Source organism: Leptidea sinapis, chromosome 34 (genome assembly GCF_905404315.1).
Source record: "Leptidea sinapis chromosome 34, ilLepSina1.1, whole genome shotgun sequence".
Classification (NCBI taxonomy): domain Eukaryota; kingdom Metazoa; phylum Arthropoda; class Insecta; order Lepidoptera; family Pieridae; genus Leptidea; species Leptidea sinapis.
The window spans coordinates 398743-416559 of NC_066298.1; the positions used below are offsets into that span (position 1 = coordinate 398743).

General features: G+C 33.6%; 2 protein-coding genes across 19 annotated transcripts in view; one reads left to right on the forward strand and one right to left on the reverse strand.

Annotated features, from left to right (window-relative positions):
- The window catches only part of LOC126974857 (E3 ubiquitin-protein ligase Bre1), a 63801-nt gene extending 52019 nt beyond the window's left edge, over positions 1–11782 (reverse strand). For 2 of the 18 annotated variants that reach the window (XM_050822548.1, XM_050822544.1), the window contains exons 1-8: positions 11595–11782; positions 11347–11511; positions 10564–10750; positions 9883–10068; positions 8486–8706; positions 6748–7008; positions 5645–5818; positions 4949–5206 (exon numbers count right to left, since the gene is read on the reverse strand). In XM_050822548.1, the coding sequence (XP_050678505.1) occupies positions 4949–5206; positions 5645–5818; positions 6748–7008; positions 8486–8706; positions 9883–10068; positions 10564–10750; positions 11347–11499 (1440 nt within the window). In that variant the 5' untranslated portion in view covers positions 11500–11511; positions 11595–11782. Of the gene's footprint in view, positions 1–530; positions 687–3344; positions 3499–4300; positions 4420–4715; positions 4818–4948; positions 5207–5644; positions 5819–6747; positions 7009–8485; positions 8707–9882; positions 10069–10563; positions 10751–11346; positions 11512–11594 lie in introns of all 18 variants that reach the window. The other 16 variants (XM_050822528.1, XM_050822546.1, XM_050822538.1 and 13 more) reach the window with 16 other exon arrangements.
- Positions 11783–16363: 4581 nt separating this feature from the next.
- On the forward strand, positions 16364–17488 carry LOC126974830 (piggyBac transposable element-derived protein 4-like). The gene has a single exon (XM_050822499.1). The coding sequence runs from the start codon at positions 16364–16366 to the stop codon at positions 17486–17488; it is 1125 nt and encodes a 374-aa protein (XP_050678456.1).
- The last annotated feature ends 329 nt before the right edge of the window (positions 17489–17817 follow it).

Consider the following 17817-nt stretch of genomic DNA (forward strand, 5'->3'; position numbering starts at 1 on the left):
TCATCAGCTAAAAAACTGTACAAAGAAGGATATGTACTGTACAGGTAATAGGATATTTCAAAAGTTTCGGTTTAGCTTTGCCCTAGTTGAGACATTCCGATGTGATTTCAGGACGCTTCTAAAATCGAACATCATTGCAGAGAGATAATCTGTTGAATTTATTGTTTTTTGGAAATTGTATAAGTTAGTTCAGACTGCGTTAAACAAAAATACATATATATTGGATGAAGGCGCATTGACTATTTTTTTACATTTCCATTTTAGAATTACAAACTATATAAATAAATTTATTTTACAGAAATTTACTTTTTTTAACATTACAATGGCTTGATTTATTTATTTTGTTTTCAACACTGAACTCAGCACACTCTGCTGGTGCATTTGAAAACTAATTCACGTTCCAATTAAGCATCAGCACAATTCGGCACTGTGCGGCACTAAGTCGAATTATGCTCTGTAACGCTGCCAATTTGTGCATGTTGAAGGTGTTAATTAGGTCTACAGCTACCATATAATGTATTATAGATTACTTGTGAGCCAGCGAAGGGTCTGGATATCGCGTGTATGGCGTCTGCATTGGGCCTAACGCAGGACAGCTGCTTCTGCAACTCATATTTCTGCTCCTCTAACTGCTTGATCTTCCTCAGAGCGTCCTCATCTGCCATACGCCGCTCGCGTTTGCTTTCCTACAACAAATAAAACGTTCAGTACTATTTACAAACATCATATAAAAATGTATTAAGAGAAACAGAGCCCATAAAAAGATACATAAGACTCTTAGTTAATATCTAACCAGGGTGGCGCTGGAATTCGCGAAATCCGTAAGAATTTCTCTGATGGTTAGAACCCCAAGTATTGTTACATACAGAAATTGGTTACGAAAAAATATTATAATATATTTTATTTTGTGTATACTGTACACCTTAGATAATTTGTCTGTGACAGCTGAGAAAATGTCAAAAAAATTGAGGTGAACAGTTAACCTCTATTTTGAGCAATGTACGCACACTAACACAAAGTGACATACAAGTCGCGAGTGTAAGACGTAGCTTGCACAATAAAGTAATAAAACTGGCCTGTTTCCATCGGTTGTCTAGTGGCAACTCTATCTAGACATATAAATAATTTTATCTACACCCATGCTTTAAATCCTCTATTAAAGGTTAGCGGTTAGAAAACGGTTAGCTTATTAAAACACCCAATGTCGTAATAGCCATTACAACATCCAAACGAGTGTTGTAATGTTGTACTGAATTTCATAACAACACTCCTTGGTTTTTTTTCGATCCCTTCATGCGCAAAGAGTTTCAACAAACAGCCACATTCTAATTGCTCGATGCGTGGTATTTGTATTAATTTCAAAAAAAGAAAATTTTCGTTTACGCGCGTTCCACACTACCAGAACGTGGCGCGCCGTAAAAAAAAAAGTAGGTTATTTGAAACCCCGCCATTTTTCTTGAAAAAAATGAGCGAATCAAGTTTTGACAGCACACCGTCGGATATTTTAAACGCTGCAAAAGAACATAATTTTCAAGTGAATTTTAATAATTGCACTATGCAAAATGTAAATTACTACTAAAAAATAATTCTTTCATTAATAGGTACTTAGTTTATTTGTATATAATCAGTAATGTATGATATTAGGTTACTACTAGGACTGGCTGTTTTAATGTTAGCAGTAAGCTGTTTCAGAATCTTTTAGAGAATTCATATTCTGGGTGTAGATAAAGTTTGTAGGCAACTGCTGATAATTAGGTATTAAAACATTCATGTGATACTATTATCACACTCGGCTTCGCCTAGTGTGATAAACCCACATTCGTGTTTTAATACCCCTTAGGACACAACAGTTGCATAAATAACTATTAGCTAGACACTATGGAAGTTTGTTTCTGTTGCAAAACATGATAATATATATAAAGAATTAAGTTAGGGATGTTTCGCAATTGAAATATTGTTTAATGTTGTTTATATCCATTTGATTTGAATGCATTTAATTCAAGAAAAAATAATAAACTGTATGTGCTGTGAAATAGGTTAGCCGGTTCTATAGATTTTGGTATTCCATTTTACCAGACAGTATACTAGGACTCAATGAGAACAAATTTAAAAAATATAATAAAATAGCTGATACCCCGCGACGTCCTTCGCGTAAATATTTTTACATCTTGGGTTCCATTATTGGACTTTTAGTAGGGATCCCTAATTTTTTTGAAAATGTAATGTACACTATATCAACCGGGGATAATGTAGCTTCCCAACAGTGAAAGAATTATTCAAATCAGTTCAATAGTAGCGGAGCCTATTCAATACGAACAAACAATCAAATCTTTCCTCTTTATAATATTAGTATAGAAGTATAGATGAAATTCATGACATTTACCAAGTGTTATTGTAATATGTTATGTTTTTGTAACTTCCTATGATGAATAAATATATTTCTATTTCTATAATGTTATTGCAAATTATGGATTTAAAAAAAATATTAATTATTTTAAAATAATATGTAAATAAACATTTTTACAGCGCTTAATTACTTCTGCAATCATTAATTATTCAAAATCAAAGAACTAACAATAACATCAAAACCAGTGACAAGCAAAAGAAAGATTTACTAAGAAAGTACAATAGAAGAAATCGGCCATTTCTATTTTGATAGCATAATGTGATATCATATTCTATATAGTGCTATACATCACATATTGTTTTTATTCATTATTGGTAAATGATATTGTTTTTTGTCAAAGTTGTATTGTTGTTGTATTGTACAAAAAAATTACCAGATTTTTATGTATGACATCAGTGTTAACTTTTTTATTTCAGTTGATAGGAGATGTGACAAATATTCAACAAAAAATAATGATTTGGAGATATGCTTGAATTCAGTCATTCATTCTTTCAATATGGGTGCAGATTTATCAGTACCAGAATTTATTACCCTTAAATTCCATCATCATTATTAGAATTTTCATTGTTATAGCAACATTATAGGAGGACAAGAGTCAGTTCAGTGAGATGCTATACTTTATTTTTATTTTTATCAAAATACGCCCTGCCCATTACAATGTAGTGCCGCTCAGGATTCTTGAAAAGCCCAAATATTCTGAGTGGCACTACAATTGCGATTGTCACTTTGTGACATAAGATATTAAGTCTTATTAGCCCAGTAATTTCACTAGTTCGCAAACTAGTAAAATCAAAAAAAGTAAGACTACACATTACTGCTTCACAGCAGAAATAGGCGCCGTTGTGCCCACCCATAATCTAGTCGTCATCCTGTGCAAAGCAAAAATGTTAAATTCTTCATCACCAGTACTTGTTATGATGATGAACAAACTACAAACCTGAGCCATTTTAGCCTTTTGCCGATGATCCTCAAGTTCCTGCCTGGCTTTCCTCTCGGCTGCCATCAGTTGCACTTTATCCCTTTGCTCCTTACTCACACCCTTGTACATGTCAAGAAGAAGTTTAAGCTCCTTTTGCTCATTTACTGCTTTCCTGAAATATAATAAGCAACATGTGAAGTTGAATTAATTCGCGTGTTCAGGTGTCCCACATCTGTCTGTCAACAAGGACATTTGATCTTTGCAACGGCTCTGCAGCAGAGGTCATTATTATAGGCAACATGGAGGAAAATTTTTACGTTTTTCGGTTGTACCATCTAGTCAGCTATTATTGCTATTACTAATGCATGATCCTCAGACTAGATACTTGTTTTATATTTTTCATAAATTCATCATTACCTTAAATTAAGAAATCCAATCTGTGAATATGGTATGGTATACAAGTTCCTGTTCCCGCAATTAAACCACCTAGGTGAATCCATTTTGCATGCAGTGTTAGTGAGTTGCTCCAATCAACCCAGCTCAGAAATTTAGGATATTCCTGGGATGGTTGCAGACCTCTACGAGCAACCTTGTATGTTGTTGTACTCATTCCAGAGTTATGTGAATGACCATATCATCCTCAGCGAGATATCCTATGCACATAGGGCTATCCGTTACGACAAATAACAAAATACAAATATATGTCAACCAGTAAATGAACTTGAAACACCAAAATCTTACATTATTTTATGGAAAAGGAGGACAAACGAGCGAACGGGTCACCGGTATTAAGTGATCACCGCCGCCCACATTTTCTTGCAACACCAGAGGAATCACAGGAGCGTTGCTGGCCTTTTAGGAAAGTGTACGCACTTTTCTTACACGCACATATATTGTTTAACAAAATTCTAAAAAATAATAATATGGATCATCAATTTAGAATTGCAATTTAATATAGAAATCGGTATCCATACTTGAGCTGTTGCTTGAGATCCTTGATGATAAGCTCCTGCTCCTGAATCTTGGCTCGTCCGTGGTCCTTGCTGATGGAGTGCTTCATCTCACACCCACCACCGCTAACACCTTCCTCACTCTGGACATACAACAATCAATAAAACATACACACCTGTAACAAGTTTATTCACCGATGTTAGCAACCCGCCAGGGCCTTTGTTGTAAGCAATTGCTCTCTCGATCTCAAGCGGAGTATAGATATTGCTCCAACCATGGGAATTGTTGATTGATGCAAAAGGTCTATTACTGAATCTCTTCATAATTGCCTTCTACTAGTGAGAAAAGTTAGCAACAAGTTAGTGTGCTCTGGTGAACAAATTTTGCTACCTATTGTGGTTAGTAGGTTATTATTAAAATTAATTATTAGCATTTAACCTCCGGATCTGGTTCCTCCTTCTTTACAGCAAGTGGTTTCTCATCTGTCTGATCTGAAGAGTTGCCAACGCGCGTAGTCTGTTCCTCCATTTCTTTACGAAGCTGTACAAACAAATAAATTTTGCACAAACGCACAAACCCATTCAAAACACACACACAAGAACAATCCACTTGCTCTTAAATGTTCAAATCATAAAATAAAAAAATAAAATAGAAATAGGAAAAATACTGACTTTATTTAGTTCCTGACTGGTATCCTTGTATTTTCTTTTATATCTATGGACCTCGCCCTTCAGTTGTTGATTATGATTCTGCAGTGAAGTAATCAAATGTCTCATCTCTCTGTTAATGGGCCCCGTCTGTTCGTTAGCCGCAAGATTCTGTTCAAATTCAATCCGTAGCATTTCATATTCTTTCCGCAGTTGACCGAGAACATCTTCTAGCTGAATCATCTCCGCTCGTAACGCCTTTTGCCGTGCCAGTTCTTCACTCTGAAATTGTTGAAGCAAACATTAACAATGACTTAGTTGAATAATTCAAACTGGTATTTTGCAGAAGACAAAAGTTACACAATACATGTACGGTATTTATTGTTGAAAATTTTATTATATTCATTAGATTTTAATTATTATATTAATCTACAAATACCTGATCCTGATACACTTTAATCATTTAGTATTTTTATGTTGTGAAAATAATGCCCATAGATTAAGGATTTTCGAAAGTTTTCTTGACATTTATTTCTGTTATTTACAAATATAAAAAACTGATTGTTGCTGCAACGTTTTTTTTTTGGTAATTAAAACTAGTGGTATATACATCTATAAATCTCCCAACCACAAAAAAGATTTATACAAGAAAGCATCAATCCCAGAAACTTTTAAGAGACCATAATCTATGTTATTGAAGAACACAAAAGTAACACTAACCTCCATAATTTCAATTTGTCTCATATGCAGATTTTTAGCATTCTGCAGTTGAAGTCTTGTCTCATCTAGTGCTGTTTTCATTTGCATCGACTCATTGTACAAAACAGAGAATTGACTCTGAAGACATTTGTATTCTGTGGTCTCTACGATGACTGACTCTGGTAATTGGCGAATCTGAGGAGATAATTATTAATGTATTTAAAATAATGTAGACGGCACATAAGAAAAATACTATTTCTATAATATAATTAGAGACAGAACATTTTTAGTACTTAATGTTGATAATTATTCTTTAAAATAGTAATACAGACACTGTTCAGGCATTATCTCTATATAAATTTGAATGTTTTATTAAAACATGGCTCTGTCATAAATCCTATTACTCCACAGCTGAATATCTAAGTGATAGGACAGCCTGGGTTTAGATTATGATTATTTTATAGCAATAGCAATGATAGTAGAATATAATATATATTATTATATATATATATATATATAATGGGTTTCTTGCACCAATTTGGCCATACTCTAAAGCGAAGACAGCTACATTCCTGTACCTTTAAGGGCCTACTTTATAACTGTCTATTTTATCATTTCTCATTAATGAAATATTATGAATAACTACTGACAGGTGTGGTTTATGAATATTATTATTTTTGAGTATATTGTCTAAAATATTATAACAAGATCTGAAACACGAATTAAATAAAATGAGACCTGTAACATTGATTTAATTTTCGTTTGGTTAAAATGATAATGATAATGATGTACCTATTGTGATGTGCAGGATTATCACATTTAATTTATAATTTATATATATTTAAAACACCAACTGATGAATGTTGAAATAAAGCTTATGTAACTTGCGTTTTGGTGATTTAGCGCACTTGATTATAGACAACTCCTCCTGAAGTAGGTAAAAGAGCAACTGATTTTGTATATCGACACCTTTATTAGATTAATTCTTTTTAATCTATACCGGTAAGTGTAACTTAAGTTACCCAAAATGTTGTTCATGCACCTCATGTAACATTAAAATATATTTTTAATAATAAATATGTAAATATCATGCAAAGAGTATTAATATTAGAAACATTACATACATCCATTTTTAACTTCTCCAATTCTTTAAGGGTATCCCTGTGTTGTCTATGAAGCCTTTCAAGTTCAACTAAACGATTGTTTGCTAATTCTTTCTGCTCTTCTAATTCTGCTGCAATATCTTCCAGCTTTGCATTAGCTACCACTGAGTGTGGAGTTGGTGCACAGTTCGGTGCTGGTGTGTTACCAGACTGATGATAACTCTTCAATTTTTCTATAGCCTCCGCTAAATGATTTTCCAATTTGTCGTTACGTGATCTCACCTGTGGTTAAAATAACATAGAAATTACTGAAGTATGTGCATGAAATGAACGTGTGTCAATGTGCTAGAAACAATATATTTATATACCAGTGGTAGGCTCCTTTGCACAGGATGCCGGCTAGATTATGGGTACCACAACGGCGCCTATTTCTGCCGTGAAGCAGTAATGTGTAAGCATTACTGTGTTTCGGTGTGAAGGGCGCCGTAGCTAGTCAAATTACTGGGCAAATGAGACTTAACATCTTATGTCTCAAGGTGACGAGCACAGTTGTAGTGCCGCTCAGAATTATTGAGGTTTTTCAAGAATCCTGAAGGGCACTGCATTGCAATGGGCAGGGCGTATCAATTACCATCAGCTGAACGTCCTGCTCGTCACGTCACTTATTTACATAAAAAAAAAACATACAGTGTTATAATAACATAAACATATTACAACAACTTGTGGTAAACATCATGAAGCTACATCTATACTAATATTATAAAGCTGCAGTGTTTGTTTGTTTGAACGCGCTAATCTCTGGTACTACTGGTCCGATTTGAATGATTATTTCAGTGTTGCGTAGTCCATTTATCGAGGAAGGCTATAGGCTATGTTTTTTTTTTTCAAAATTAGGGATCCGTAATAAAATTGCTATTTTGTAACACAAGGTGTAAAATCGAAAACCTATTTTTGCGTGCGCTGCAAAAACTATTGACAATAGAACAAAATGATGTACAGGCATCATAATATAGGCAATATTTTATTACTTATAAAACTATCGCGTGAATTATACTTTATATGGCAAAACAACGTTTGCCGGGTCATCTAGTGAGTTTATAAAGGGGCTTTAACATAAATCATATAGTAATAAAATTAAGCACTGTGCAGTTGAATACAGTACTCCAATCACGGTACCAGAAACATCAAATCATATGAATACCCTAAGCATATATAATAGACAAAGTAAAAGAGAGAAGGAAATTAAAAATAACCAGGCTTCAGAGGAACTATCGGAAATGATAAATGAAGCAGTAAATAATGACATGCTTAGCCTTTATATGGTAAACTATACAATTTTAGGTGACCTCCAAGGAACCAGACAAGATACATGCAATATAATCTGCTATACTATAGTTGTATGTCAAAGAAGCTTTAATATATTTTTAAATTTGTGCTCAGTGAGTCCTTGTTTAAATAACAGTCTCGACTTTGCCTCTGCAACTAACAACAAGTTTCTAACTCAAGTATGTTTATAGTATTGTATAATTACAAAAGAATGATCCACTTTACAGCCCTTTTGTGAACAGATGGTCAAATATCATACAAAGACAAAATTATGAGGAAAATTGATACCGCTATTTATTTTGCACAAAAAATTGTGGACAATCCTTATTAATAAATTATTAATATTATTATTAATTATATCAGATATATATATGACAAAACCACAAAGCACAGCATGGAAGTGTCACAAGGATAAAATATAATACTACGCTACCTTCATTAATTCATACTGTAAATCGTCAATTTGATTCTTCAACTCTGCATTTTCGGTGTCTCGACTATTAACAGCATCTTGCAGCTGAGCAACTCTTAATGTCATGGCATGATGGTTCTCATGTAGTGTTGTGCTCAGAGCTTGCAATCTGCGGTTCTCGGCTGTGACTTCTTCATTGGTTGTTCTGATTATCTCATCCATAGAAGGTGCAGGATTACCTTCTAGAAATAGAAAACAATGCAAACAGGAAAACAAGTAGATGAGAGTTTTTTTAAATCATTATGTAAAGCACTTTGTAAGCATTTACTGCATATGTTATAATCTATTCTCTTCTGTTGCTAAGAGCATTATGTCAATTTGCATATAGTTCAATTAGAGTATGGAATCTACTCATTATTATTTGTATTGGGGAACTTGTGGAAATCACTATGCATACACTTCTGCTACTAGAAAATATACAGTATAGAATATTTTCAATATCATTTCACTATGTAGAACAATATATATTTTGCAATCAGATTGAGGATGTATTGAAATCTTGAAGATGGTTATTTGATTTCTCTGAACAGAGACCATATTAGAGTATTAGGTGGGACAATAACTTGCCACTGCAGAATATCAATCAACAAAAATTAGTTAATTGAACGAGGTCAAATAATGACAGTTAGGACAAAGTTATACATTTTACCATTTACCACCACTACCACTTAAGAAAACTTGAATTAAAAGAAAAGGAGTTTTGAATACAATAGTGGCTTCAACCTACTAGTATTAGGTGAATATTGTTTCCATGAAATATATTAATTTATTTTAATAAGAAGAAGTGAGCAGGTAGTGCACCAATAGTAAGTTATACACCCTGCCTTAGTTCATGTTTTATTACAGTCAGGTAAGTTTTATGTATCGAAAGTCTGAGCAAAGTCTAAGTATTCTATAGATCTCAACCTCAGTGCATTGTTTATAACACATCCCATGGCAAGGAAATAAGTGAGTATGAATAAAAGTCCAATAGCAGGCTTTTAGTCTCATAAAAATAATGGAAAAAATATGTATATTTTAGTTATGTGATGTCTACAATAAATGTCTGTCTGGGAAACAGAAGCATAGAGGAATCTGTTAAAATATAATAATTATGAGTTTGTGGATAAAATTCTATGGTATCATGTATTTTGAATTGAATCAAAATATTGTGATATATTTAAAACCTTTAATTGCATGTATTTATTTGCCACCTGTTTGATATTTGATCCTTTGAATCCCATTCAGGAGTTGTAAATATTAAAACTTATGCTCATGGAAATATTTCCTTGCTCTGCTACAATACCATTATGTGATAGCTACTAGCCCAGAATATCTAAATATTCTCAAACATGAGTAGAAACGAATATGTGACCTACCTTCTCCTTCCCCTTTAATAGCTCGCCAGATTTTGTCATTTCTTTGCTGCAGTCTATCAAAAGCTTGCAAGACCTTCGCTACAGCTCTCTTACTGACTTGAACTCTGTTTGCAAGCTGGGCATCCAACTCCTCTTTATCCCATGTAGACAACTGCATGAGGAAAGATGTTGTAGCTTCATTTTCATCTAAAACAACAAAATAGAGCAATTCTCAGACAAACTTCTCACAATTTAAATATTTTTAGAATATCTTTTATAAGATGTCACATATCAGCAAACAATATGTCATATTTATAGAAGAGTGCATATAATGTTATTTTTAATCACACTATCTTGTTTTGTAAAGCATTGACATAAATATAGGTACAATATCCTCGAATGTCATGATTGCACTAACCTGTTCTTATGTAGAACAACTATATGTGCAAGGAAGATATGTATTTAACTTGTTTATTATCATATGTTTTTCCTATGGAAGAGTGGGACCTCCTACTACAGGCTATTCATGCTTAAAAAAGAAGACCCCAACATTAATATTGTATGTTTTTGAATTTTGTTGTAGTAAGAGATTCATTATTACTATAATCAGATAATAAGTATCTTAGAGACTTCTGAATGCAATTGGTACTCTGCAGATTACATACAGTTCAAATAAGATGTTTAAAAAATATAGAAATTTACTTTTGTTTTCTGATTCGTCCGCTGTCTCAGCATCAAACCTTTGTAATAAAACTCTAATATCTTCATTCAGGAGATTCCAGTATCTGTTAACAACACACAAGACAGCATCATCTTGAGTTTGACGCTTCTCCAATTGTTCAATCCTAGCACGGAGCTCTGCTTCACATCTATGTCTTTGTTCTATTCTCTAAAAATGTTTATGTTGATTATATTATTTATTTCAGAATAGAAATTATAACCTTACATTACTTACAGAAATGTTTAGTTTACATGCTGTATATTTAATTAAATAAGACACTGTTAACGGATTAAAACAAGTGTAATTGTAAATGTTTTTACATTAGATTTTTGTGTACAAGTTACATTTTATGTTAGTTAACCCAAATTACTTACAGAAACTTACTTAAAGAAAATACAATGCTGTATATTAATTGATAATGCAGATTTTATTAATATTCTAAATGTAATAATATTTACAGGCTTTTTTATGTAAATGTTTATAATTATTATACATAACTTGTTGGTTAGAACAAAATATAATGTAACCCTTTCCAAATAAAAACAAACAAATAAAATACGAATGGTAGCTTAATACTTTCATATCGACCACGTTTGACTTACATTTAAACAAAATTACCAATCAATGTGATCAGATGTGATGTGTTTAGTTTATCCTCAATGTTATGGAAAACAAAGTAAAACAGCTGATCCGAAGTGTTATATGTAAATGTGTCACGATTAGATTATACCTTTCAATAGCAAACAAAAAAATGATATAAGCACCTGAGCTAGTTTTTTATTTTGGAACTGAAGGACTTTTATGTCCATTTCTTCCAGAGTGGATACAGGACCGATAAGGTGTGGTTCGAAGTGAACTTTCTTAATCGATGGCTGACTGCTGCCATTTCCACTCTCCTCGGCAGATCTTTTGGACATTTTAGCTAAAAACTTTACAAATATTTATAAAATTTGCAAGACCTGAGAATAATCATGAAGGAAGCGTTATACCTACTTTCGGCCGAAATACGTACCTACTACCTACCTGCTCGTCTCGATACCTAAACGGTAATAATAATACCGATTTCTTAATTATGATGATTTTTAAATATAAACGTCTGTTTGATTACATTTCTTAAGTCTTTCATCTTTTCGTAGCATAATCAAGATAATTACAAAAAATTTAGAAATCAACCCGTCACGAATATTGGATCGAGTTGATAACGAAGAGTATATCAAGTATGTCAAAAACTACTCTTATCTATGACCACTTGGACCACATACAAACGTAACGTTTTTTTCTTTACAATCGTGTCAAAACGTTTTTGGCTCGGACGTTCTCTGCATCTGCACCATCCGCACTTCTAGTTTTCTAGAGTTCAGTGTTCACTAGTTTCTAGGTAGATTAACGTGATATAATTTTTACTAAGGTAGGTAAACGAATAAAACTTTAGGTAATCGATAATAAGTGCAGCAATTTGAATAAAATATAAAAATATAAGTTAGTACTAAAATTAGATGAAATAGTCTAATAAAAAAAACTCAGTAAAACTAGTCCCTGAGACTAGCAAGAGCAACTAATGCCCGGTTCCTATAATGATAATTTTTGGTACGCCTGCCAGTAATATTTACTAAGCGACGTATTTGAAAACTGTTTCTATAAATAACTACCGATAACTGTCAGTAAGATATTGTATGGAAAGAACGATTTAAACGTATCTATAACATTTTTTACCGTGTTCATACTGTAAAAGTTACCAGCCATCTTGTTTCGAACGGTGCCAACAGGCACTTATTGTTACAAACACCCAGAGATTAATAATAATAATTCTTTATTGGCATAATGTGTGTATACAAGTAACCAAAATAAATCCTTTACGAATCAACACATTAACCAATAAGGGCATGCAAATTACGTTACCTCCATGTCAGATAATAATAAAATTCCAAGATTACAGCACATAATATTTCACTGTTACATAATATTAGCATCTACACAAAATATACATGTCAAAAAAGTTAGATACAGCATAAAAATTATAAATAATTAGCCATTGATATAATTGAGTTTTAAAAGGACCGATATTCAACATTTTAATAGCATCGCGAAGTTTATTAAATATTTGAATACACATGGCATGACAATTTTTAGTGAACAAAGTAGTCCTGGGTGCTTTTTTATAAACAAGTCGACATTTCCTTGGCAGTGGTGAAAAGATATTTATGTCTCTTTACAAAAATGCTTATTTCGTAAATGTATAGGTACGGCAAGGTTAACAACTTTAGATTAATAAACAGCGGTCTACACGATTCGTACGGACCTGTCCCACAATTCGCACGGAAACATTTTTTTTGTGTAATAAATGCTTTTTGGATGTTTACGCCATTACCCCAAATTATAAGACCACAATAGATGCAAATATACTACAAGAGAGGCTTTGCAAAGAAATTCAGAATTCTCAAGCACCGCGAAGTTAGACCACCCGTGTCCCGTGTAACGTAAGCATGTGTGTAACGGTTTTGTGGCTACGCAAGCAACTTTCATTTACGTTTTTTCAATAGTTTTTGTTTTATGGTGTACATGTTTTATATATTGCTGAAAACAATGATATTGTATACAATAAAGAGGTAGATATCCCACTAGCTCGCGCAAAATGTTGCAGACAAATTCAGACAATTGTCGTAATTTCATTTAGTCGGCTAATAGCAGCGAGCTAAGCGGAACGTTTTCGTGGCGTGACAATAATAATCTAAAATGCCAACCTGTGTGTTAAGAAAATGTAAACACTGTGTTTGCAAGAAATATAAGAATGAAGGTATTTCATACCGTACGAAAGTATATAAAAGAACGGTGGTTCGAGCAAGATAGAGATTATGATGTCAACTGCAGCGCGACAAGGACAAATAGTATGTGTCATAGATTAATCAACCAGAAGTGAAATCGTAGGCAGAATACATAGCGTTCGTATCCACTTGATTGCGGAACTTGAGTTTTCTTGTTAGTTAGTAAGCGTCTTTCCTAAATAATATTATGATGAATGTAATAAGTTACGGCTTTCATATTCTTATAATAAAGGTGGTATAGAAGGAGATTAGTAATAGCAGGGTATTTGATATTTTATTAGTACTTAATCTTGGAATGTATGTAACGTACCAGGAGGTCTACTCGCAAAATCGACGACACATTTGGAACGATACGATAATACTCCGAATATACCGCAACTACCCTGTCTGCTGCGGGATGATCGAGGTAGTATATTTTAGGACAATTTAGGAAATGATGTAAAAAAGGCGTTGTTGCAGTTAATGTAATACGAAATTTAAAATTTTTTAGTAAACAAGTGCGTATAGCTGAACTATCAAACCACAAAAACAAGTTTTAGGGTAGGTAGCGGACGTAGACAGTAAGTGCTATCTGCTTGCGTAGGAGTTTTTTCAGTAACACTGGACTTTCCAATCAATGGATATTTTTTTGTTTCTCCCATTATCTTATTGTAATAAACCCTCAACAAAAATACATTCATAAATACTATAATATACAAGAAATAATAATTGTAAACTTAAAACTTTTTGGGAGCCGTCGTTAGTAAAATTGTAAAAATGGAACCCTTATTGTTATACACTTCGGTTTTGTTTTGATATGTCTGTATGTTTTTATTATTATTTATTATTTAAATCAATAACACCTAATTTACCTAAATTAAATGTAGTTTGACTACTTTATAACTTTTATTACATGACCTCATGAATGAATCGTATTTTAGGCATAAATCACGGTGTACGGCAAAAAATATCTGGTGAATGATTCTGTGTTTTTGCTATGCAAATACGAAGCAATTTGCAAATTAGACTTATCTCTTTTTCACTTGCGATAATTGCATTTACTATCCTTCTTTGACGTGTAATCGTAATGTAGTGTGCTATTGCAATGTTAAATTATTCATGTGTGCGTTTGTATATCATTTACAAACACCGAATGTTGTCTAGGTAACCTATCTATACTTTTAAATATCATTGGCTGAAAAAGTCATTTCATTGCCATTTTGATAGATGTAGTGTATCAACAGAAAACATAGATTAACACAATGATATTTAAAAGTATAGACAGGTTACCTAGACAACATTCGGTGTTTGTAATTGATACACTTACGCACACATGAATAATTTAACATTGCAATAGCACACTACATTACGATTTCATGTCAAAGAAGGATATTACATGCAATTATCGCAAGTGAAAAAGAGATAAGTATAATTTGCTAATTGCTTCGTATTTGCATAGCAAAAACACAGAATCATTCACCAGATATTATTTTTTACCGTACACCGTAATTTATGCCTAAAATAAGATTCATTCATGAGTTCATGTAATAAAAACAAATGCATTTTTGTAAATTAATGAACAAAAATCAGTTTGGTTTCACTAGGGGCTTATCAACAATTTTTGACGCCTGGGAAGAGTCACAGGATGCATTTGTGATTTGTCAAAAGCATTTGACTGCGTCCACCATGAAACTTTACTCCTAAAACTAAAGCATTATGGAGTGAAAAATAGAGCCCTAAATCTGTTAAAATCATATTTAAGCGAAAGAGTTCAGATAGTCGATGTAAATGGCAAACGGTCTTCGGGTAAACCTGTGGGAATAGGTGTTCCACAGGGTTCTATTCTCGGTCCTTTCTTGTTTCTTATATATATTAACGATCTACCGTTTGTGGTAGATGATAGCCATGAGATTGTATTGTTTGCTGATGATACTTCACTTATTTTTAAAGTGAAGCGACGTGCGGATATTGATGACGAGGTAAGCAATGCACTCTAAAAGATAGTGCGTTGGTTTGAGACGAATAATCTGCACTTAACACGTTAAACACCGATAGAAAAAAATAAAAATCGTAAAAATACTTTTGGTTGTAATTTGTTTATTATGTTACGATACGTATAGAAAATAAGTTTTATTCAATTCTGTACATGGGTTACATAGTTACAGTCAAATACATAGCTGAGGTCACCGGTGCACCCCATGGCGCACAAATACAGAAAATATATTTTCCGGTACCCGGCGCCGCGCCGGCCACCCGCTACACCAGTAGTGCGCTCGCGCTTACGGTGATAGAACGTGTGTTACTAGATCAATTACGTTCCTACTATCTTAGCTGTCATCATTTTCTTATTGAATAGTTAATGTGCGAGCCTTTAGATATGGATTTAGCTATGGAGGACTTCGAATTAACGCAGGATGAATGGAAGCAAATCAACGCGTTAGAAATTTCTTTTTCGATCGCTTCTATAAACAATGACGCTCTCGTAGAATCGGATAGTGAACCCATGCAATTACCGAAAAAGAAAAGACGTTGGGTTATCGCAAGTGATAGTGATAGTGACAGTGAGTCGGCTGAAAATTTTGTTGCCGCCAATATATCGCAAAATGACCGTATTACCTCAAAATGGTCGAGGCCAAAAAGACGACAGCCATCAGTGATTCCTTTCACCGAGTTCGAGGGTATGAAACCTCCATATTCTAATTTGCTGAAAGAAGCTGGCCCTGACCAGTATTATGATCTATTGGTGCCTGAAGAAATTCTTGAAATGATTGCTGAGCAGACAAATTTGTTCGCAAGTCAAAACATCACAGCCAGGCAAACAAAGCCTGGATCAAGGTCTCATTCATGGAAGCCAACAAACAAGACAGAAATAAAACAGTTTCTTGGGCTGGTCTTGTTTATGGGCGTAGTAAATCTGCCGAAATTAGCTTATTATTGGAGCAAAGACAAGATACTTGGATAAACTTTTCCAGCCACCGTTATGAGTAGGAACCGCTTCGAGTTACTACTGCAATACCTACACTTTAGCGACAATTTATCTGTCGACAGAAACGATCGTATTGCCAAAATAAGACCTTTAATCGATGCTCTCAATGCTACTTTCCAGAAATATTATTCGCCTAAAGAAGATGTTTGTGTGGATGAAAGCCAAGTACCTTTCAGAGGTCGAATAATATTCAGGCAATACAATAAAAGTAAGCGACACAAGTATGGCATGAAGCTATTTAAGTTATGTACTGTTCCCGGATATACTTGCAAACTTAATTTGTATAGTGGGAAAAACATTGACGCAATAAATACTACGCCAACAAATGTGGAGATGGCACTATGTGAAAATATATTTGACAAAGGACACACGCTAGCAACTGATAATTGGTACACTAGCTTGCAACTGGCTTATCGGTTATTGGAGAAGCAAACCCATTTAATTGGCACATTGCGAGAAAACAGAAGAGGATTGCCTAAGGCTGTTGTTGATTCGAAACTGCAAAAAGGTGAAACAATGGCTATGGAGAATGAAGATGGAGTAACAGTGCTTAAATGGAAAGATAAGAGGGACGTGCTTATGCTGTCGACAAAGCATTCGGACAAAATTGCTGTGGTGGTGAAAAAAGGCAAACAGATTCGTAAACCAAAAGTTATTTTGGATTATAATAAATCGAAAGGGTCTGTAGGCATGAGTGACCAGATGGGTGCCTATTCTTCGCCATTGCGGAAAACCGTAAAATGGTATAGAAAATTGGCAATAGAACTACTTCTAAATACGGCAGTTGTAAATGCTTGGGTCATGTACAATGAAAATAAGCAGAGCAAATCTTCAATTGTCGACTTTAGGAGGGCTCTCATAAATTATTTGACTCGGCCAGCAGATTCCCAAGAAATAATTATCAATGAAAGACCTAAAAGACTCAAGCATGTTCTAAAATTAAAGGAAGGAAAAGTAAGAGACACGCGTCGTTTTTGCGTGCAATGTTATAAAGATTCAGTACAAGAATTTGGTCGTAAAGTAGCTAAGAATAAAGCTAAGAAAGTGAGTACGTACTGTGTGCAATGTAAGGGGGAGCCTCACTTTTGTCTAAAATGTTTCAATTATGTCCATCGCTAATATGTTGATGCTATAAAAGGTTTCTTATCTCATCCTTTACAGCATGTTTTGTCAAATATTATGGCTAATTATTTATATTTCTAATGGTTGTCTGTAATTATGCTTACTAATGAGAACTTTATTTTATTTTTCAGTAAAACTGATTTTTATGTTTGTATTTCATTAAAAAATAAAGACTGCTAATTTTCGTTTAAATAATAAAGACTAATTTGAATTATATAACCTGAATTTTTATTTTGGTTACTTTTTTCGCTATCTTTCATTTTTTCAATTCCTTACAAGGTATGTTTGTCCCACTGCGCAGTATAGTTCTACAGCGCCGTGCCGGT

What these genes read in the sequence shown, in the direction of transcription:
- LOC126974830 (XM_050822499.1), top strand. Translation starts at nt 16,364, where the DNA reads ATGAGTAGGAACCGCTTCGAGTTACTACTGCAATACCTACACTTTAGC.